General features: G+C 40.0%; 1 protein-coding gene across 1 annotated transcript in view; it reads left to right on the top strand.

The window, feature by feature from the left end:
- Window positions 1-21466, top strand: part of abca12 (ATP-binding cassette, sub-family A (ABC1), member 12) — a 62759-nt gene that overhangs the window by 16424 nt on the left and 24869 nt on the right. Inside the window, exons 20-46 of the mRNA XM_040148805.1 lie at window positions 1012-1124; window positions 1340-1407; window positions 1754-1902; window positions 2108-2238; window positions 2586-2728; window positions 4234-4401; window positions 4630-4847; window positions 5787-6734; window positions 6945-7051; window positions 8309-8415; window positions 9163-9362; window positions 9835-9911; window positions 10620-10622; window positions 11082-11206; window positions 12312-12482; window positions 14127-14291; window positions 14600-14795; window positions 15699-15838; window positions 16543-16662; window positions 16825-16915; window positions 17311-17490; window positions 18002-18347; window positions 19251-19365; window positions 19714-20043; window positions 20620-20689; window positions 20780-20914; window positions 21132-21293. Coding sequence (XP_040004739.1) covers window positions 1012-1124; window positions 1340-1407; window positions 1754-1902; window positions 2108-2238; window positions 2586-2728; window positions 4234-4401; window positions 4630-4847; window positions 5787-6734; window positions 6945-7051; window positions 8309-8415; window positions 9163-9362; window positions 9835-9911; window positions 10620-10622; window positions 11082-11206; window positions 12312-12482; window positions 14127-14291; window positions 14600-14795; window positions 15699-15838; window positions 16543-16662; window positions 16825-16915; window positions 17311-17490; window positions 18002-18347; window positions 19251-19365; window positions 19714-20043; window positions 20620-20689; window positions 20780-20914; window positions 21132-21293 — 4778 coding nt within the window. The remainder of the gene's footprint in view (window positions 1-1011; window positions 1125-1339; window positions 1408-1753; window positions 1903-2107; window positions 2239-2585; window positions 2729-4233; window positions 4402-4629; window positions 4848-5786; window positions 6735-6944; window positions 7052-8308; window positions 8416-9162; window positions 9363-9834; window positions 9912-10619; window positions 10623-11081; window positions 11207-12311; window positions 12483-14126; window positions 14292-14599; window positions 14796-15698; window positions 15839-16542; window positions 16663-16824; window positions 16916-17310; window positions 17491-18001; window positions 18348-19250; window positions 19366-19713; window positions 20044-20619; window positions 20690-20779; window positions 20915-21131; window positions 21294-21466) is intronic.

Below are 21466 nucleotides of genomic sequence, written 5' to 3'. Positions count from 1 at the left end.
TAAATGACAAAATTGCCATGTTATTTTTTGCAGTTGAAAAAGACTTGAAAAGAGCACCCATCCACAAATGTGGATGAAAATATTATATTCATATTATTAATTACACAAAACCATTTAAAATATGTTACCATCACTTTAAAGTCACTATAAACCATATAATTACTCATTTATTGTGCAGTATGAATATTCTAAGGGTATTAAACAGGGCTAACTAATTGAAATGGCGATCCTGAATAAAAATCTATAACCATTAGTAGGCTACTAAAGGTTACTGTTGGTGAGTAAAATCTATGCTTTCACAGTAATGCAGTCCCATTGTGTTAGCTATTCGTAATGCCATCATACGAGAGGAATGTAATGTTGTAATTAATAAGGAATAATGTGTAAAGAAGCTATAGTCAGTATTTTTATATCAACAATGGATCACATGACTACATGTATATCAAAGTGGTTACTTGTATTGATGAACCCATAGAAAACTCTGCAGTACCCTTCAGCTCTAGGGAGCATATTTCTGTCTTTTAGCTCATAGTTTTCTGGACCAAAAGTTTTTATGTCAGTGTTGTGTTTACAGCTTGTTTCCACCACTTTGGGGCAAGTGGCAAAAAACAAAACAAAACAAAACAACCCCCCCACCAGTTAATTACAGGTTTAAAAAAAGCATATGTATAGGAAAATAATCTCGGTTAAACAGGACATTTTAGACAGTAACACTAGACATCAAGCTGCCTTTGATTGTACTGTTCTACCAGCACAGTTAATGGAAATTAATTGTATTCATCTCGAAAATCAGGAGAATGGTCCCAGTTGATAACTACAATAAAAACCATCAGACCTTTGCATTCCACTGATCATAATTAACAACCCCTGGTCCAGATGGATAATTTAAACATAACAGAAACATGGAATGCATGCTGTTTCACCATCTGCAGCCCTTTGATAAAATTTGATTATACATTATCTTTTGATGAGACATGTTCAGATGTGAAATATTGATTTGCTTTGTTTAAGGATTTTGAATGGAATGAAGACAGTCCAGAGCCTCCTGCCGCCAAACAGCACAGCCCAGGCCTACGTTTCTGCGTTCATTAACATCACTCACTTCATCTTGGAGTCTGGCCAAGGCAAGTTAGCTTCTCAGTGTCACTGTAGGTGAACATGTTGAATCCTGATGAACTCTGATGGAGTGCACTTCATTATTCAAGCGTTGATGCCAGACAGCCTAAGAGATGTGTATCAAAGTAGCAACTTGATCCAAGTTTCACATGGAGGATTACGTTTGTATGTTTGACACTAAAGTTAAAGTCCACACTGTAAATAGAATTTCCTGTGATTTCAGGCAACATGAGCCTCTGGGCAAGTTTTGAGAATGCATCAGGAGAAAATGTGCCCCTAATTATAGGCCAGGTAAGGTTAAAATGTGTGTATGAAGAGTTGTGTTTTTTAAATCTCTTTTTAAATATGTTTAGTGTTAAATCATATGTGGAAAATAAAACATTTGTACGGTCTGCACCACAAGGTAGTACTGTTAATCATCACAAACAGACAACAAAAACAAAAAAAAAGTGCTCTTATTATTTATCAATGTTGTGTGTCTTATCCTCAGCCTTCTTATCATATTTGATGGACCAAAGGGCAAATGCAACACAACCCATGTAGTGTACTGTAGGTTTTGCATTGAATCACATGAAAATTAATGTGTCAAAAATGAAACTTTTTTTTGTGCTAATTTCCCCCCTTTTTTTATTGTCAGATGGGCAAACTTGTGAGCATGCTTTGGCCGCTTGTCATGGGAAACCCAAAACATCACACAATTTTTTCATCTCCGGAGGGCCTTGCTCACCTTTCTGCATTCCTGGAGCAGCTGATGACTGGAAAGGCAGACCAAGACATGTGGGAGAAGTAAGTTTAATTGCCAATTGCAATGGAAACAAACCACTAATTACTTTGTGCTGGTTAGATAATAATAATATTAAATTGTGTCCTTTGTATGTCTGTGTGAGATGATTGTAAAATTTAATTCTGTATTTATTTATTTCATAATAAAGACTGCTCTTCAGTTGCCTCTGTAATTGCCCTAAACCAAATGCCCTCTGTTTTGTCACAGACTTGAAAAGATGCTGGAAGCCCTTCTGTCAACCCTTGAGGGAACAGAGCTATGGAACAATGTCTCATCTGTTATCCCACTATTTGAAAAAAACATAGAAAGTATGGTGAACATCATGCAAGCAGAGAATGGTAAGAGAACCACTAAACAGCAAGGCTATTGTCTTACATTTGTGTAGTCAGGACAAGGATAGACTGTTCAGTGATCAAAAATGATCATTCACAGTAGAATAGTAAGAAGGAGCAAGCTCCTACTGTATGTGCAGTACATATCAAATAAGAAACAACCATAGCACCAGTAGACTTGGTTTGGTTATGCCTTGAAAAGCACACCTTTCACACCTAGATACACCTTGAAATACCTGAAACAATTTCCTTATTTGACTTGATTTATTTCATGCATAAATAGTTGCTGTTTTCCAAACTTATTTAAGTTATATTTTAGTAAAATAATGTCGTCTGTCTTCGCTTCCTCTCAGCGATGATACTAAGCCTTCAGATGCCTGTGGTGACCCTGATGAGAGAAATTGCACAGTCTCTGAACACCAGTCGTTTTAACTTGTCTGAGGTCTCGGAAAGAATGCAGTTTTCCATTGAACGCACGGTGAAGGCAGCTCAGCAGGTTAGACTGCCACTGTTCTCTCTGGGATAGCATTTGCACATACTGTACTGTATCACTGATTGTTGAACGTCTTAAGAGTAATTTGCTGGTGCTTTCTGTGGACATTTTTGTGTGTGTATCTGTGTGAGAGAGAGCTCCTGCATAGTTGCACAAATGGTCATGCATTATTGCAGTTAACAATACCTATCTTTTATCTTGGCGTCACACCTAATGTATCCATAGAAGCAAAAGCACGGTGATGGCAGTTGGCATATTGTTGCATAGGCATGAGCATTTGTCTTTAAAAGACTTTTTACAGATAACATACTCATACCAGACACAAATAACATGTGGGTATGACATGGCTGGTGAACACTTCGAATGCCATTATCAAGATGCAGCTGTTGACTGGACTTATTTAACTATCACAGATATATCAGTAACAGTGTGTATGTTGGCATTCAAAATAAAACGACAGAAGGCAGCATATTAGGAGGTGCATCTAATACCTTATCCACCCAATGATTCACGTGAGACTTTTCAATGAGGTGCGATAACATGTAATACCACCACTAAACACTGCGTCAAAAAAAAAAGAAGATATGTTTTGTAAGGATAGAAAACTGCAAGGCTGTTGTATTGGATTGCATTTGATTGCGCAGCTGTTTCTGGTAAAGTGCTAACTTTGGAATGTTTTGTGGTTTTCTTTAAAGTAACAGTTTGACATTTTGAAAAATATGCACTTATTTGCTTTCTTGCCAATAGTTAGATAGCTAGCCTGGATCTGTCCGAAGGTGATTAAATACCCCTACTAGCACCTCTGAAGCTAAAAAATTAACATATTACATCTCTTTTGTTTAACTAACAAATTCCCCCTTGTAAAGTTAAACATGTTGCTAAGCAGACTAGCCGCTGTCTGTAGCCTCTTTACTCTACAGAAGCTGAGCTTCTCATTACAGCTTCTCACCACCATGTTTGCTGTAATGTCTATTAACTATTAGCATTTAACTATTAGATTAAATGTATTATTAAATCTCATCTAATTAAATTCACTCTTCTGTGTTGTACAAAATGTACTATTACATTCACAGTTACTGTCATGTTTATTGTTAGCCATACTATCACGCCTCGATACATATTTTTCTCATGCAAAGCTAGTATCAGATTGGCTCTAATCCATGTCATGCTGAAAGAATATAAAGTAGGTGAGCTATTAAAGTGTTAGTCTTTGTCTTGTGTATACTTTACATGGAGATTTCTGACGTGGCAGAAACTATAGCTGACCCAGTGTGTGTGCACATACATAGTGTGTGCACATACAGTATGTGTGGCTGTGTGGGTGTGTACCTGGTGTGTCAGTCTGTGAGGAGTGATGATACCTGTGTGAGACTTCTGCCCTTTTCTTTGCTTTCTGTAAACTGCAAGAACAGAGAGATTATGATGGCTTTTTTTTTTCCTAGATACTTTGTTCTGCGTCCGTCTCTGTCTTATTGCTGAACTGCTTTTTGTTACATTTTTCCCTCTAGGCTAATGGTACATTGGAGTGCAGTGACGTTCTCAAAGAGTGGGAGCCAGTAAGAGAGGCAGCAGGGTTAAGCCATGCCACAATGGCTAAGTGGTGCAACATCAGCCTGCAGCCTGTTTTGGAGGCCTATGTTGCAGCCCAGGCTGTCTACTCCCACCTGAACATGAGTGTAAGTAGATGCATGCTAACATAAATACGATTTTGCTAAGAAACTAATTTGATAGGAGGATATTACATTTTGAATTTGTTTATCAGACTGGACAAAAATATTCATGTGCCAACAATGTAATACTTATTCAAGTACAGTTAACAGTTTCACCACTTGGTGGCAGTGTTGACACACAAAGAAAGCTGCAAATTGCTAACAGCCCATTTCTGCTATATGTTGTCTGTACAGCACATGGATGTGGGACCAATGACTGTGAGTGCCACAGCTGCCAGGATTGTCAAGACTGTACAGTCTCTCTACCAAGTCAGCGTTAACCAAACGCTTGTGACAGAGCAGCTAATCACGGCTTTCTGTAGCCAGTTCTCTACGCTGGCAGGTCAGCCTCTGAGCCCTGAGGCAAAGCTTTACTGGTACAAGCAGCTCCAGGACATGCAGTTACAAAACAGGTGACCATTTACAGTTAAAATCAGATTATGTCATTGTTGACATGATGCTTAAAAATCGGATCATGAGAAACCCATCATAGCATACTTTTGTTCCCATTTTTTCACCAACAGAGGTCTCAGTAGATGAGACAGAGCAGGCCACAGTGTAGCCATTGAATATGAGGAAAATGCGGTGCAGTCATATCAAAATGTATTACAGTCACAAAACAAAACCCACTGAACATGACAGACTGATCATATTTATCAGTATTTTATTTGATTGTGGAAATTAGTCAGTTGCTATACAGACCCATAGACACAGACTCACCTATACATGAACTCAACGCTTCATTTGTTGTTACAACATTATCCACTATGTACCAGTCAAGCCAATTTGATGCTTGCATAATTACACAAGGATTTCGAGTGATCATATTTGAATTGAACTTGATTAATTTAATGCGAGTCTGGCTGAAAACGGGGAGGCCTGCATAGATAGTGGCTTAACCATGAATCAGCTAACTGAGACATCCTCTTAAAGCCCATTTCCCTTTATACACCAGCTGCAATAATGAGCCGGGGATGGCGATAAGGATCACATTCTGCATATCGCAGGGAATCAATCAGGTCTGACTACATGAGTTATAGATCATTGATCACAGTAGAAAGACTCCACAGTCTATTACCGAGGATGAAATGGGAAAACTATGCGAATAAGTATAAAGCATGATGATAAAGAAACATTACTTCTGGCCAAATATGAGAAATTAGAGCTCTATGGAATCATTATATTAAGGAAATCCATAAAAATGGTTTGCATGACAGAAGTTGGTGAGAATTAGCGATTGTCTATAGAAAAGCCTTCTCAAATTTCTCTAATTCCTCCTGATATTTTTTATATGAGACTATATCTGAAGAATGAACTTAACCTGACGTTCTGTGAATTTCTCCCCTCTACAGTTTGTCTTCCATCAAATTGCTCTCAGACGAGCTGCTTAGTGTGGCCCCATTCCTTCACCCTTACACCGAAGCTATAGAGAAGGCGCTGCGCCACATTGTGAACAACTTCCATCTTGTTCAAGACAGCAGCTCATCCCACGACCTCTTCGAACAGGTAGCAATGATATTCCTAACCTCGGCGAACATCACCTCGGATGAAATCTTCTCCATGATGTGGGGAAATTTTTCTGGACTCAGTGAGGCATCTCTTACTGACATGATGAGAGAAACCATCAAACTGATGACTGACCTGAAGATATTTGGTGATGCGCCTCTGGTTTACCAAGCCTTGGAGCAATTCCTGGCATCCAATGACACAAGCTTGACTGTACAGAAAGTGGCTGAGCTGTCTGCATGGTTGGTCTCGACTCAAGCATCTGGACTAGACCTGCTTACCCAGGTGCTGCCCAAAATATATGACATCCTTAGGTCTTTCCTGTCTGTCCTGACTCAGATGAGTGTGGACATGCCAGCAAACATGGAGCTGTTTGAAGACCTAGTTGGAAACATAACTGCAATGTTTAGGCAGTTGGTGAGCACCAGTGTTCTTCTGCCTCCCATTGACCAACTTCAGGGTATGATTCAGGCGGAAACGACAGGCGGTAACCATAAGATGAGGATCCGACGCAGACGCGAGGTCCCCTTGATGCCACCAAGTGACCCCATGGATGACTTCATAGACCTGTTCTACATCAACTACCCTGCCATGTTCAAAGCCATCTCTGTCCCTCCTACCACAGGAGAAATTGCGGAAACAGTCCACATGTTCTTTGCCAATCCTGATCTGAGTGTTGTGTTGAAGGGAGCTTTGAGTGACATGCCGTGGGGCTTGAATGCCTCTCGGGAAGAGACCATTAATACTGCTCTTGGGGTGCTCTCCTTTCTCACTCTACCTAGCGCATTTCAGATGTAAGTATTATTTGCCTTCGGCCAAATATAGCTTTAGGAATCAGGGAACAAAAGAAAATATTTTTTGCCTGTTTTGTTTTGTGTAAACTCAGTATCTAGCTTGGGACCTAAATTTGCCCTAGCATCTAGAAATAACTGCTTTTAATCTTGCCCTATTGCCTAATTGTTCACACAAATGATGTCCCCGTTGGCCCCTGTTTCATTCCCCAGGTCATCAATGGATCTCCTAACTAACGCTACGGATATGCTTCCCGATGGCTTTCCATTCTCCTCTGTGCTTAAAAATATCTCCAGAGTTCTGGCCAGTGAGTCACAAGGTAACATTACAGTTCAAATCTACTGTCTCTCTGACTCAGGCTGGATATTTAGAGGCTTCTTGGACCAAGGGCAGCTTTATAATGAGAAATGTGCACTCATTAGTTAAATGGAGAGTCCCCAAATGAACGATGCTTTATTGTTTCAGTTTCTCCAAATGAACTTTACCTTCTGACTCCGCAGTGAATTCCCTACCATTCCTCCCATGATGTAATTGTTGCTGTACTGTAGAGCTCACGCTGAAGCTGCAGCTTGTGTTTACCTACCTGCTGGGACAGTATATATGTATAAGCACAGTCTGCCAGCCTGTGCCAGTCACACAGCTTGGAACAGTGCCACGTTTTTCTCTGACCTTCATGGCAATTGGGAGACGACGGGAAGACCATAAAATGTTTTGTTAATGCTGTTGTTATTGTATACATGATTATAGTGCGGCATAATTCATTCTGGAGATATGAGGAATAAGACTTCACACCAGCTTAGCTTGAGCTCCCAAAGAGCCCAAGGCCATATGGCCCTTCTCCAGCAGAAAGCCACTCAGCACCTTTTTAAATCTCATTAGCAAAGTAGAATTCAATCACTTCTCCTGTCTGCCCTCGCTAAACGTCTCCCTTCGCACTCACGCAAGTGAACGTCTATGACCTCCTTTTGATTGGCACCTGTTCTTGTGTGATAATGTTTTTGTTGCGTAGAATCACTTTGTAAGCAGCAGCAGTTTCATGTCTCCGCAAACCCGCTCGTATTCTTCCCACACACACACACACACACACACACACACACACACACACACACACACACACACACACACACACACACATACAGACACAGACCTAACTGTTGTAATTGCAAAGGATTCTAGATGTTGAGCACCCTGAGATTAAACATCACCATTGTCCAATTAAAGTTTGGCCAAATTAAATACTCTGTCATCACATCCTGCTACCTGAAGTGGTGCCTTTCTTAGGGCTCGTGAGATGTGTTTTAATGCATGATAGCATCTAGTACTGCTGGCCCTTCTGGCCCCATCAGTCCCACACTGGACTTCACTTTAAGCACATCATTTGATGCTCGCTGCCTGACAACGCTGCACTGTAATGGTGTGAGTCGTCATGAAGCCGAATGGGATGTCATGTTATTTTGTCACCTTACAGACCTTATCGCCCTCTTCTCCTGTTCCCATCCCATCTTTCTGTCTAACTTTAATAACCTCTCCCACCCTAATTTTTTCCCTCTCTTTCACTCTCTCCCTCCTTTCACAGAGAGCCTGATTCTCATGCAGGAGACCATCCAAACAACCACTGTGCTCTTCCAAATCGGGGTGACAGACCCACAATTCACAGAGCAACTTGGCCACCTGAGATCCCAGGTCTCTTCATTAACCCTGCAGCTTTGCCATAATTATGGTTCATCAAAATGGGGAAAAAATTGTACTTCAGTATTTCTGAAAACGATGACAAGATAAAATCTTTTAATACAGCAGATTTTTAATTATAAGTACTTAACATTTAAATAATTTTGATATTGCCGGGGTTAGAGCTGCAACATAACATGAATGTTATCGGGGCTTAGACCCACTCATATGTGCTAACATGTCAATTGGCAGTCAAATTCAGCAAAGTATAGCCACGACATGGACATGAATATTCAACAATAATAGCAAAACCACTCATGGACTTTGGTTACAGTTTGAAAAAAATGGGTTTTTGTAGGCTGAGAGGGGTGCTGACTTGTTTTTTGATTAAATGCCAAAAGCCATTATTTGGCATAGTGTCAAAAAAGCTACAAATCATTAACCACCAAAGTATTCAATGTTTTGCTCAGACCTGAAGGGAAAGCCTGGATGTCAGAATCATTAACAGTAAAACTTTTCAGAAAAACCAGCTTAATCAAATTCTTTAGTTGGAGTGGAGTTCTCGGAAGCACAGTGAGACAGATTTTTTTTTGCAGGCTTTAACCCTAAACCTAAAGTCCAAACATGAACAATCAAGTAAAATATTCCCACACCACAGTGAGTTGCAAGTTATGACTAACCAACCAATCTTTGTTGCATATGTATGATCATGAAACTTGGCCAGAGACTCCTTATGGTGCTTATGTGACTGATTTGTTTTAGGTGTGCGCCTTGGAGAATACACAGTCTGCGCATCTGCTGACGTGGTCCCTCTCCATTGAGCCTGGTCAGCTGTGTCACACTTTTCTGCCCAGCCTGCAGATCCTGGTTGAAAGTCTGATGATGAACACAACCTCTCTGACAGATGCCATCTTCCAGACCGTCATCGGAGATCCTAGCACCTACGATTTCCATGCAAACTGGTACTGGCCTGGTCTTCATCGCGCTTCATTCCTTTTTCTTTGAAAGGCTTTCACAGCAGTGCACAATAGTTTGTCCAGAGAAAGCTGCTCTCAGTAGAAATTTTCCCCTTTTATTCCTTTGGTATAATTTGCCTGAGAGTGGTGCAGGCTGTTGCACTTTACAAATGTCACCTCACTGATATTAAGGGTATTAAAGTTACCTCTTACTATTGTTTGGAGGCAATGAGCAAAGTTTCCTCGTGTTGGCTTAACTGAAATTTTCATCTCAGGCCATTTAGTTTGCCGGATGCCTGGCAGCATTTTATTTTATTGAAATGATTGTTAGTATATTTATTAATAAAATTGCATTTATCACTTTGTTTCTGTTTCTGTGTGTGTGTGTGTGTGTGTGTGTGTGTGTGTGTGTGTGTCTGTGTGTCTGTGTGTCTGTGTGTACATGTCTGTCTGCATGCATTTATGTGTGTGGTTACAGGACATCTGTGATGAGTCAAGGTTTGGGCCTTAACACCAGCAGCCTGAGCTCTCTCAACATCAACATCACCTCCCCAGGTGAGACAAGTTTCTGTATCAGAGTAGTTTCTGTGTATCACATTATGATATCATTGTTCCTTTTCTGGCACGAGTTTGGTAAAGGCTTAAATAAAATTAATTCTCAAAGTAAATTAGGTTAAAGAAATACAATCTGTAATTAAAATAGAAACCTAAGATGAGGAACAAATAGTCTCAACTCCACTTTCAAATACAGCTGCCATTTAGTACTGTATGTGCAAGGTGATCCAGTGCAGTAGCAGTGGCGATGAGTGCTGCTGTGTAAGGCATTATCCTCGCACACAACTTCCAGATCGTCTTCATCATCAACTCTTTCGTTATTTTCTCCACATTTTACAAGAATCCCAAAATACTGCCACATACTTTGATATACCGAATTTTGATACATTTTCCCATCCCTGACATTATACATTACTGCACTAATGCTACACTATTTTTACTAAGCTTTCCAGATATCCCCCTCATTTCTGTTTTTTTATGCTACACAGATTGTACTTTGCACTGCTGTTTTTGTTGTTTTGTGTATGATTGCTTGGTTGGCTAATTATGAATAGAGAAAAGGGAAGGAGAAATGTAAGAACAGTTTGTATCCAAAATTATAAAAAGATTATCCATTAAGAAATACTGAATCTACTGTATATCACTTTTTTCCAAAATGGATTTATAGGTTCTTTTTGTCTGTAGATTAGGTTTATTGTGATCCAAAAGTAAGTTTTGAACTGTCCAAAGTTCTGATTTAAGGCTATGGTCGCTTTTGTATTAAAAGTGTGCTGCCTGGTGTGCTACGAGTTGAAAAAAAAGCAGATCACAAAACTTGTTTCCATAACAACCGACTGCTCAATTCATCTCACCTGTTGCTCACTCGTGTCTGATGTTACCACTTTGCTTGTTTCTTGATTATCTAATAATATTTAACATATAACAGCAGACAGGTGTAGCTCTTTTTAAAAATCGGTTTCGGACAATTGGCAATAAAAAAAAGAAAGCCACATTTGAACACACTTACGACAGCTGTAGCACCCATTCTATGGTGGGGAATGCAATAGGGACACTGTACTACATTATGAATGTTCAAATATTATGAAACTAGATGTACAGATTCTATGTTAAAAAAACAAGCAAAAAATGCTTTTTGGCTGACACTTATATCACTTTGCTTCCCAGGGACAGTGTCGGTCGGTGAGATGCTGAGAAATGAAACTGCCTTTGTTCTGGATGTTCAGCGACACATGGATTTTGATCCAGCATCTCTGTACCTGCTGATGGAAACCACTCTACCAAACAACAATTTATTGGTGAGCCAGGTGCATCCTCATTATGTATCCACATATAGCACATACTTTAAGTGTGTGAGCAAACATTTAGTCATTGCTTTAGCGAGCCTGAAGACACCGTGAATTGCTCAGAATCTGCAATGGTGCACACAAGTTCCTAAATTCCTCAGAAAACAATGTAGAACAAGGTCCATGTTTTCATATTTCATGGTTGCCAGGTCTGTTTGCAGGCTGTCAGGTTCAGCAGGCCCATTGTGGTCTCTTTATGAGAAGTACTTCTATAGCCTCAAAACTGTGCCATATTTCACTTTTTTAAATTAGCATGTTAGGTAGACTTTGCATCATTGTATCGTTTTTTCATGAGGCACATGTAGTCTATATATGTTTCTTAAGGGTGGTGCTACTTGATGCAACTTACAGTAAATGTAACTTCACTTTCTTTGGGGGTGAACCCTGTATCCTCTAGTTAATGGCACAGAAGGTGAATTGTTCTGTTTAGTGCAGTATCAATCAGGAAAAACAAATTAAACTGTTGACTTTACAGTACAATGAATACTGAATTACAGGCCTAATCAAAATCACTCTGCCCTCTCTCCATGGACCATTCTTCTAGAGCAGACATGACTTAGTGGAATAAGAGGCTCTTGTGTGATAATCACTGCTAGCACACTGCAAATTATGTAGCAAAAAGTGCAGAGAAAATAAATTAAACTGAGTTTGTCGGCTGGAGGTAACACATTGCTGTCTGCAGACTACACAGGTGAGTAAAAAAAGAATACGAAATGGAGTTGCAGCTGTCCTGTTTGATGCATGCTTGATTACCCACCATTTTTATGATGAACCGTCCCCAAACATACCACAAGTTGTTTTTTACTAAATGGAAGAGAGGACAACTTATACCCACCATTTTCCAAAGTGCCAAACTAGTACAGGGATTTGGAAGCCTGTGTACCAGATAAAGTCTACCATGAAAGTAGGAATCTGGAATTAGTGATGTGAGTGCACTGTTAGAGCATGGCTCTTGTATACTGCATATCTCTGTAGTTTGCTTCATGACGTACCTTCTCCTGTGTCCCCTTTGTCAGTATTACCTGTTTCCATAACTGTCTTAATGCTTTTGGAACAGATCCTGTCCTGGTTGGTCAACCTGCATCAGTGCAACTCCACAGCATCTGTGAACATGAAAGAGACAGATGTGGTCATCTATAAGGCCTTCTGCTCCATGTCTGTTGAACAGTGGTACAGCTTTTCACTGCTGATGGCTCGCCATCTCAACATGGAAAAAATCATCTACAGAGTAAGGCTGAGTCCTTTGTCAGTAGACAAATAAAATGGGTTTGCTTTCTCCGGTAGTTAACTGTTAAAGTTAACATTTTGTTGAGAATGTTTGCATTTGATGATCGCACATTGTTCTGGAACAGCTGAATGGACAAATACACAATACAATACACGTTTGATGCTACAGTCTGTTTGTTTGAGGAGCGTGCGAGTCAGAGAGAAAAGCTTTTGTGCAAGAAAATGTTTGTTCATGAGAAAAAGCTCTCTCCGTCACACATTTAAAAAATGTATTTCATACTGTAACTGATGTTTTTCCATTTGATCTAAGACGGCAAACACTGTCCATCCCAAAAAACTCAAGTAGACCGTCCGTATATGAATATGAGAGTTATCAAGGTCTGGAACAGCTCTACTTACCTAGATGCAGGAATTAAAAAACGTGCCAAAGGGTTTCTTTAATAGGTCTCTTTTCTATTTCAAATGCAACAATTTCTTTAAAAATTATAATTTTAGTTATTTTCCTTCTGGGTTTAATTTAATATGAAGTCCTAATTTATTAATCACTTATACATGTATATAGCTCTACGTAGTTGGCAGCGCTGTTCACTAATGCTATTTAATGGTGACAAATCTGAAATGTCCTTAAAAGTAGCAACACACATGCCGAAACCCCAGTGTCCTTTTAACACAGTAACAGTAATGTTACAGTTTAAACTATCAAATAGCTGCGTCCGTGTCATACATTTATTCTTTCATTTTCACTTTTCCTTACTCGACCTCTGCCAACTGGTGTTAGAAGGGCATTAAACTAAATATAAATTCAAAGCAAGAAATATTTTTTTTACCTTACAGTACTGATTGGTTGATTCTCAGCTGTATTTGAAGCTTCTCTGATCAATATTTTTAGGAGAACAAGGGATCAAATGACCAACTGGACTGTAAAAGACATTGCTGGTAGTGATGAACCCACATAAAATGAATTGCCCTGCAGCTTTCTGGAACTTTTTAGCATGTTTCAGCTCACTGTTTTGATTTTATGACCTGCAGCTTCACTGTTTTAATTCACTTTAACGCTCTCTTGACCTAGCCGGGGGTTACCAGTGAAAAAACTTTCAAAAGTCGTTTGTATGCTACCTGCCTGGCGCCAAATGGCAGATAGTCACAGTCAGCGACCAGCAGGTGTACTTATTATTATTATATAGAGTGAATACTGGATTTATTTCCACCAAGTGGCCGGAAACACAATTTCAAATGAATGCTAATGTTGGACTGCGTCTTGTTACTTAATAACTATGTGGTACTGGTAAGAGCGGAAAAGGTGACAAATGCTGCAACAAGTAAGAGAGAAATGTGAAATTCTGACTTTGTGATAGTATGAAATCAACAAGATATATTTTTAGTAGAGCTTATTTCATCTTGAAGCAAGTTCTTTGCTATTTAATCCCTTTTAATTCAGATGATTTTTGGTTTAAAAGAGCTCTTTATTCTGTCTTCCATAACATGTACCCTATCAGGCTTTATGAAAGCATCTGCAAGATAGAGCAACCCATGAAAAAGGACAAACAGTTTTGGAAACATGAAAAATGTCACTGCATTGATGAATGTAAGGACAAGAGAGGAAAAAAAACCGAGCAATAGAAATATGTTTGAATGTTTCTTTCAGATGGTGTTGTCTGAAGACATGCAAAGCATGATGGGAGTTATGCTTCAGATGGCTGAGGTTATAACAGACACGATGAACAAGTTTCTTCCTGCCATTGGTCAACTGCAAAGCTACCTGCTCTCCATCCAAGACCTCAACCTGGTGGCCGACAACGAATTTAGCCAAGTGTGTACTCTTTACTACTGTACAGTGCTTTACCCACGAGGTATTCATGCCTGTGTCTATGTTGTCGTGATCACTCAACTGACACCTAGCCAAAAACAAGGTCTGCAGATAATTTAGTGCTCTTAAATATTCCTATGACCCTACTGTGCTGTATACATAACACTGGTTCAGGTGACAATTGAATTGGTATGCTGAGGCTTTTGAGAGCCTTCAGTTAGTATTCTCATTTACATGAGTAAATGAGAATTTACATTTAAATACATGGAAATCATAATGTATTTAAAGTCTCGAGCTCTGTTTTTCCCCAGATGGCCAGAGGACAGAGGTCCACCGTATCTAGCCAAGCTACGTTTGTCACCCTCTCTCGAGCGTTGTGCAGTAAGGGTATCCTGGCTCTGTTTGGAATCTCCAAACTCCCCACCATGTTGGAGTCAAACCCTACCTTCCCCAATAACCACCAGAGGGAGGAGATGATTGAGAGGTTCAAGATTCCACGGAATGCCAGTATGTAGTGAGGAAGACTGATTTTGGGCTTTAGGAAACTGAATTTCATCGTCAGTGCAGTCACCATTCGTAACACGTGTATATTTGGTCTTGATATTCAGTGTTTTCCATGAGATTTCTTTGCTATCAAAAGCATTCATAGTTAGTATTATGTTATACATTTTTAAAATAGTAAAAGCAGCTACAAGATAGGTACAATCAAAAAGAAATAATGTACTGTATGCACATCAAAGAGACGTTTTCCTGTCTATATGAGGCAGTTCTTCAATTTGTCTTCTTAGCCTAAATTACAAAGTTGGCACTAATACAGTAGAGTATCCCATCCTTTAACTATTTGCCCTAAAATTGATTCTGATATGTGTTGACGCTTCTCTGCCCACAAACAGTGAAAATTCAAAACTCAAAAGTGAAACATAATCCAAAATGTCAAATTTGGAGTCACCAATGATGGCTCAACATTTACAACCCCTTTGCTCCCACAAGACTCTAGGAATAGGTTTAGTTGGCTTACTTAATGATTCACAAAGCATCAAGGATTAAAGGATAAGGCTGGTGATATTCTTTTTTGCTTATCATCAGCAAATCCCATGAAAAGACCAAATCTAACAAATTAATTGATCCTATCATAAAGTACTGTTGAACATATTTGTGATCCTTCTTTAAAGATTAAACATTAAACTTAGGAATGAATGGACTTAGGGCTGAGTTCTACAAACACTACAGCAGGTTGCTAAGCATTAAGAGACTGATTTATGCTTTTATAGTTCCGGTGTTTTCATGGGATTTGTTGATGGTAAGAAAATATCAACTAACAACAGCTTTATCCTTTAAACTTAAAAATGATTCTCAGATTGTCTAAACTTCTGACCGAAAAACGATTCTACTCTCTTCTTCCTTGTGTAGCTCCCTTATGTATGAACATGTACCTGGACATGGTCAATACCACAGGAGGAGCCATCGCCTGGGCCTTCCTCAAACCAATGCTGATGGGACAAATCCTGTACACCCCTGACACACCCGTCACTAGGTCATTAATGGAGAAGGTATACAATACATACCGTATACATTAACACATGCACAGCTTACCTCCTTTGCCCTTTAATCCACCTACACACCAGTTGTTACCCACTCTGGAATCCACAATATATCTGATTTATAAACAATCTTAAGGTTTTTAAATGTTTGTTTTTAAGTATTATGTACATAAAGTACCTGGCCTACCTAGTTAAATTATGTACTCACCTGTCTGCAGTCTATAAAAAAGATTGTGATTGCCCTTGTGTGAGGGCATCGCCACTTTCTTTTCCTTTGTTTTTCAGTTCAAACATCTCACAGTCAGCATGTCTGGGGGTTGGCACCTTCACGACCTTGATGAACTTTATGTTCTAAATCAGCCAAAGTCCCTCAGCTTTTTTTAGTAGCTTTTGTCACTGCTGTATGTAGCTTTTCTAGGCCATAGTTACCTCTTAAGTCCTCATGCACCCCCCACTGCCACGTTGTACGAAAGAAATGCAGTTTCAGGGAGTGTATGCATATATGTATGCAAATATGTATGCACCACCATTTTATACTTCAGTTTTATTTTGTAAAGGCTTGACTTTGTTTTTTAGTATATTGCTGCCTTATCAGATTCAAACAGCCACACACACACACACACACACACACACACACACACAAACAGCAGATTGAAATCTCGCTGATACCCAGCCATTTCATATGTTCTCGTCCTTGTCCTATCCTTGCCCAGGCCAATGCCACCTTGCAGGAGTTTGCAAATCTGAGGAAGTACTCAGAAGACTGGATTGAATCCTCCAACTACATCATAAAGTCTTCTGAAATACTCAGCCACACTTTGCCATTGCTGCAGGTATGAAAATTCAGAGCTGCCTTCTGTACATCTGATTATTGTAGCCGGCTCACTGTCATCTCAGGGTCTAGACATAAACTTTGCAGTGGTCCTCAACAAGTTTCAGCATCTGAATCTTGATGTTGTACATCATCTCTTCTACTCTCTCTCCCCTCCTGTCAGAATTCCCTTGGCAATTCTTTTGTGAAGAATTTCATTGAGATGCAGACAGACATCAATGTTGGCAGAATGAAAGAAACGCTCAGCAATTTCTGTGAGTGAGAATTTGAAGGTCTTACTTTTGTAAGCTGCAGATACCAGGCTTACCTTTATATTCCTCCCTCACTTACTGACTGTAAAATGTCCATACCATCAGAAAATGGGACTGCTCCTTAGTTTTATAGGAAGCATTACACTCATTTGAACATGATTTTCTTAGAGCGTCTCTCCTTGATGTGATTATACATGTCAGTCATTTTTTCCACAAGGTCTGACTTTGACATATAGGTACTTATTTTGATTACCTTGTATTGTCAGACCATATTTCTATCTTAGTTAAGATAGAAACATAATGTAACAAAGATCATTACTTTAGTTTGGATTTACGGCAGTCAAACCTAACATTTTACTTTGCACTGTTAGTAAATTTCTTTCTTTCTTTTTCTAAAGCTAACATGACAGTGATGCTGGAAAAGAACAAACACATACTGAGTCAGATCACCACCTTGTCCACCCTGATGGTGGACCTCTCCTCCTGTATCAAGTTTGACCGTTACCGTGGCTACGACTCTGCCGAGCAGCTCAACACTGTAGCCCAGGAACTTGCCAAAAATCGTGATCTCTATGCAAGTGAGTAAAATATTAAGTATAACGCACAAGCTTTATGTATAAAGAGCAGAGTCAGCCCAGGTCCACATAACAGAGGACTACAGCCCAGTTTAACAAATACCCAGGTTGTTATTTTGCCTTTCGCTGTGCAGTAATTCGTTACTTTTTCTGGACTTGTATCTGTGTTGAGATAAAATAAGACCAAGATTTCATGAGTGTAAGCCCACCCTGAAATAGACCAGAAACAGAAACAGACCCTGTGACAGAGGCTGGCAGCTTTATAGGTACATTGACCATGTACATTGACCACTTAATCAAATATACTGTATACCTATTTACGTTTTCCAGTCTAGGGTGCTTCCTTTAAACGGGTTTTCTCCTTGTTTAAGAGCTGAATTGCGGACACTTTTGGGAGATCTGACTCAGGGCAACAGTAACTAGGAAAATGAACTTAGAATGACATTTTCCGATCTTTAAATTTTGTCCTGCAGTACAAACTCTATTCAGTGAGATGGTGCAATCTGTCTTCAAGGTGTCATCTTCAAGCTTCCCAAAGATGAGGACTCATCCAGGAAGCGCCAGGCCGGGTCTTCCTCCTCCTCCTCCACCACATCCCCCAACTCATCCCTGCCTCCCAAAGTCAGCTACACTATCCGCATGCATATGGACAATGTCATGCGTACTGACAGAGTCCGGAACCCCTATTTTGTGAAGGACACGCACATCCTGGCCAGGCAGACAATGCGCTACAACCGGGGCTTTGTCTACCTCCAGGAAAACATTGATCGGGCTATCATTGAGACCCAGACTGGGCAGAGAGTCTCCGAGCCAGCCGTCCAGCTGCAGCCCTTCCCCTACCCATGCCATCACCGTGATGAGTGAGTCCCCAAAATACATGGATGCCCACTGGCATACACACACATATATGCATATAAACACACACAATTACAGTATGAACATACCCCCATATGAATGCATGCACAGAAACATGAAAAGATACACAGTGTCCCAGAGTGGACGTACACACATTGATATGGAATAATGCATGCTCTTTCATTTCACTTGGGTTCATTCAAAAGAACCTTTTACATTATAAATGGCTCCACACTATGTTCATGAATATTCACTATTGTTGTGCAATCATTTTTGAAAACCATACACGAACACACTCAGACACTCTGCGGGCCTTTAATATCCATCTATAAAGAACATCACTCATGTCTGTAGTGTATATCCAATCCAACATGGGTTTGAAATTAATTTACACACATAAAACTCTGTCCAATAAATCATACTTGAATGTAGTGCCTATGTTTGTGCTTTCCCTCGAGTGTGACTTAAGACAGTACTGATATCTCATCTAAGAAACACCAGCGGGCCACTGTCTTTTGGCTGGCTGCCTTCTGACCAGCTGTATGATATGATGATCCTCACCTGCTCTGCCATTATGATATTTTACTCCACTCAATTTCCGACACGATAGCCGTGAAATATGGATGTGTAGTTTCCAACATTCCAAACACGAAATTCAGGCTCAAGATATGATAAGGTAAAAAAATAAAAATATTTTTTTATTTTGTGTAAATAACATGAGGATCCGAACATGGCTGCCATAAATCCCCAAACCCTCCCTCAACATTGCTCTTCCACTCTGTATCTCTCTGCCTCTCTGTCAAGCCAGTGACTGAATGATAGGCATTTTCATATCCTGTTGTTGACAGCGATTGGACGTTAGGTTTTGTAGAAATTTGACTGACAGTTGGTATCTCTGTATTCCCCAGGTACCTGGAGGCTATCTCTTTTGTCTTCCCACTCATGCTAATGATAGCCTGGGTGCTGTTCGTGGCTGATTTTGTGAAGAAACTGGTGCATGAGAGAGAACTGAGGCTGCATGAGGTAAGGGTAAAGAGGATCCAACCTGCCGCTGTATTTTTGCATTGAACACATACCTTGGGTTTCCATGACATCCTGTTTATGATAGGGTTCACTGGTTGTGCTAACTCATTGACAAATACAAATTATTTCTGATGAACAGTTAACAATGTGAAAAGCAACACTTTTTTCTCTGAAACTTGAGCACAGCTGCAAATGTCAAATTGACTTTTCCTCCCCTTGTACCTCCAGACTTTGTCACATTCATTTTCACATCTTCACAGCTGTAAACATTCAGACGCACTAGTGGCAAAAAAGCACAAAAACTGCCTGTCTTTTATTGACATTTTTTTATTCTTTCTCGTTTTGCAGTACATGAAGATGATGGGAGTAAACCCGCTCAGCCACTTCTTCGCCTGGTTCCTGGAGTGTGCCGCCTACCTGGTGGTGACCATCTTCATCCTCACTCTGGTGCTGAAGTTTGGCGGAGTCCTGCCCTACAGTGACGGATTCCTCCTTTTCTTGTACCTCTGCGACTATGGTTTGAGCATCCTGGCCTTCAGTTACCTGGTCAGCTCCTTCTTTGACAAGACCTACATTGCTGGCCTGAGTGGCAGCCTCCTTTACATCCTCTGCTTCTTCCCTTTCATCGTGGTCATGGCCTGGGAGACGAATCTCACCTTTTCCCAGAAGAGCGCCCTGGTGAGGAACCTCTGAACCTCATTTATCATTAGTCATGTATATTGAACTACTGGGATAGGCCTATTACCTTGTAACATCAAATAATGTAATTTTTTCTGGAAGATGCTGAGAATTGAAATGAAGAGTAAAGGAACGTAAAGGGAGATATAATGTCTTTTAATTTCATTCCAAAATGTTATCTAACCTATCCATCTTAGAGAACAATTTTACTGATATTATGATTCAAAATACATTGGCACAGCCTCAAAATGGCAGTACCGTTATGAGAACGTCTATGTAAACAGTGGCTTTTGCCCTCAGTTGTTTTCCATTGTGAGGTTTTATTGTTATTTTTCATTCAACATAACAGCAGTGCACACATCTAACACCTCGGTTGCCTTGGACAAAGTTCCTCATATCACGTCAAGAAATGCTTTTGAGATATATCACTTCATACTACACAGAGTATCAAGAGTAAAGATGAGTGGAATTACAGAAGGCATTGTGGAAAAAAGAAGACGTATTTTTTGATATTCTCTTTGTTTTTGCTGCTTCTGCTTCTCCATCCTGTCTAATCTGTCTCTCATTTTCCTACAGAGCATATTCTCCCCAACCTGTTTCAGTTACGCCAGCCAATATATCTCTCGCTATGAGACCCAAGGAGAAGGTAAGAGCATATAGACATCTGACTACCGTCAAACAAGCCAACTGAGTCAGTGTAGGCAAGGCAAAACTCTTCTACTGTCGACTTCTTTAGGAATTCATTGGAGCAACTCATACACCTCACCCATAGCTGGTGACTCAGCCTCATTTGGTTGGCTCTGCTGGCTGATGCTCATCGACTCCATCCTCTACTTCATCATCGGGGCTTACATCCGCAAAGTCTTCCCAGGTAGAACGTTGCAAAGAAACATCTAAAATCTTGATCTTGAATCAAGGAGTCCTGATACTGACTTCAATTTTTTTTTGCATTCATGGTGATTCATATCGGCGATTGTTCAACCCTTAGTTGAAGCAATTGCAGCAGTTTATGAATTGCTTGGCAAAGTTCTTTCTAAATAGTGTTTCATGTATTAATGAGAAGTATTTGCTTCTTTTTTACCTATTAGGAAAATATGGCATCCCAGCTCCATGGTACTTCCCCTTCAAAGCTTCCTTTTGGGCCAACCTATGCTATTGCATTAAGCCTAAGAGTAAGGTGGGCAAAGGACTCCTCTTCACCAACATCATGCAGAAAAACCAGCCTGTCTTCTCCAACGACAAGGGAAAAGGTACAGAATAAAAATGACATTGTACTATCCTGCGGTAGATGGCAATAAGCGATGCTGTCTCCTCCAGTGTTGCGTTTTGGAGCTAGAACATGATGTCTTACCTTTCATGGTCTGTCATTTTTTTCTAACCCTATTGCCTCACCATATTTATATTTCCCCCCTCACTCTTCATT

The sequence above is a fragment of the Xiphias gladius genome, chromosome 16, assembly GCF_016859285.1.
Source record: "Xiphias gladius isolate SHS-SW01 ecotype Sanya breed wild chromosome 16, ASM1685928v1, whole genome shotgun sequence".
Taxonomy (NCBI): domain Eukaryota; kingdom Metazoa; phylum Chordata; class Actinopteri; order Istiophoriformes; family Xiphiidae; genus Xiphias; species Xiphias gladius.
This window is presented reverse-complemented; position numbering and strand designations above follow the sequence as displayed.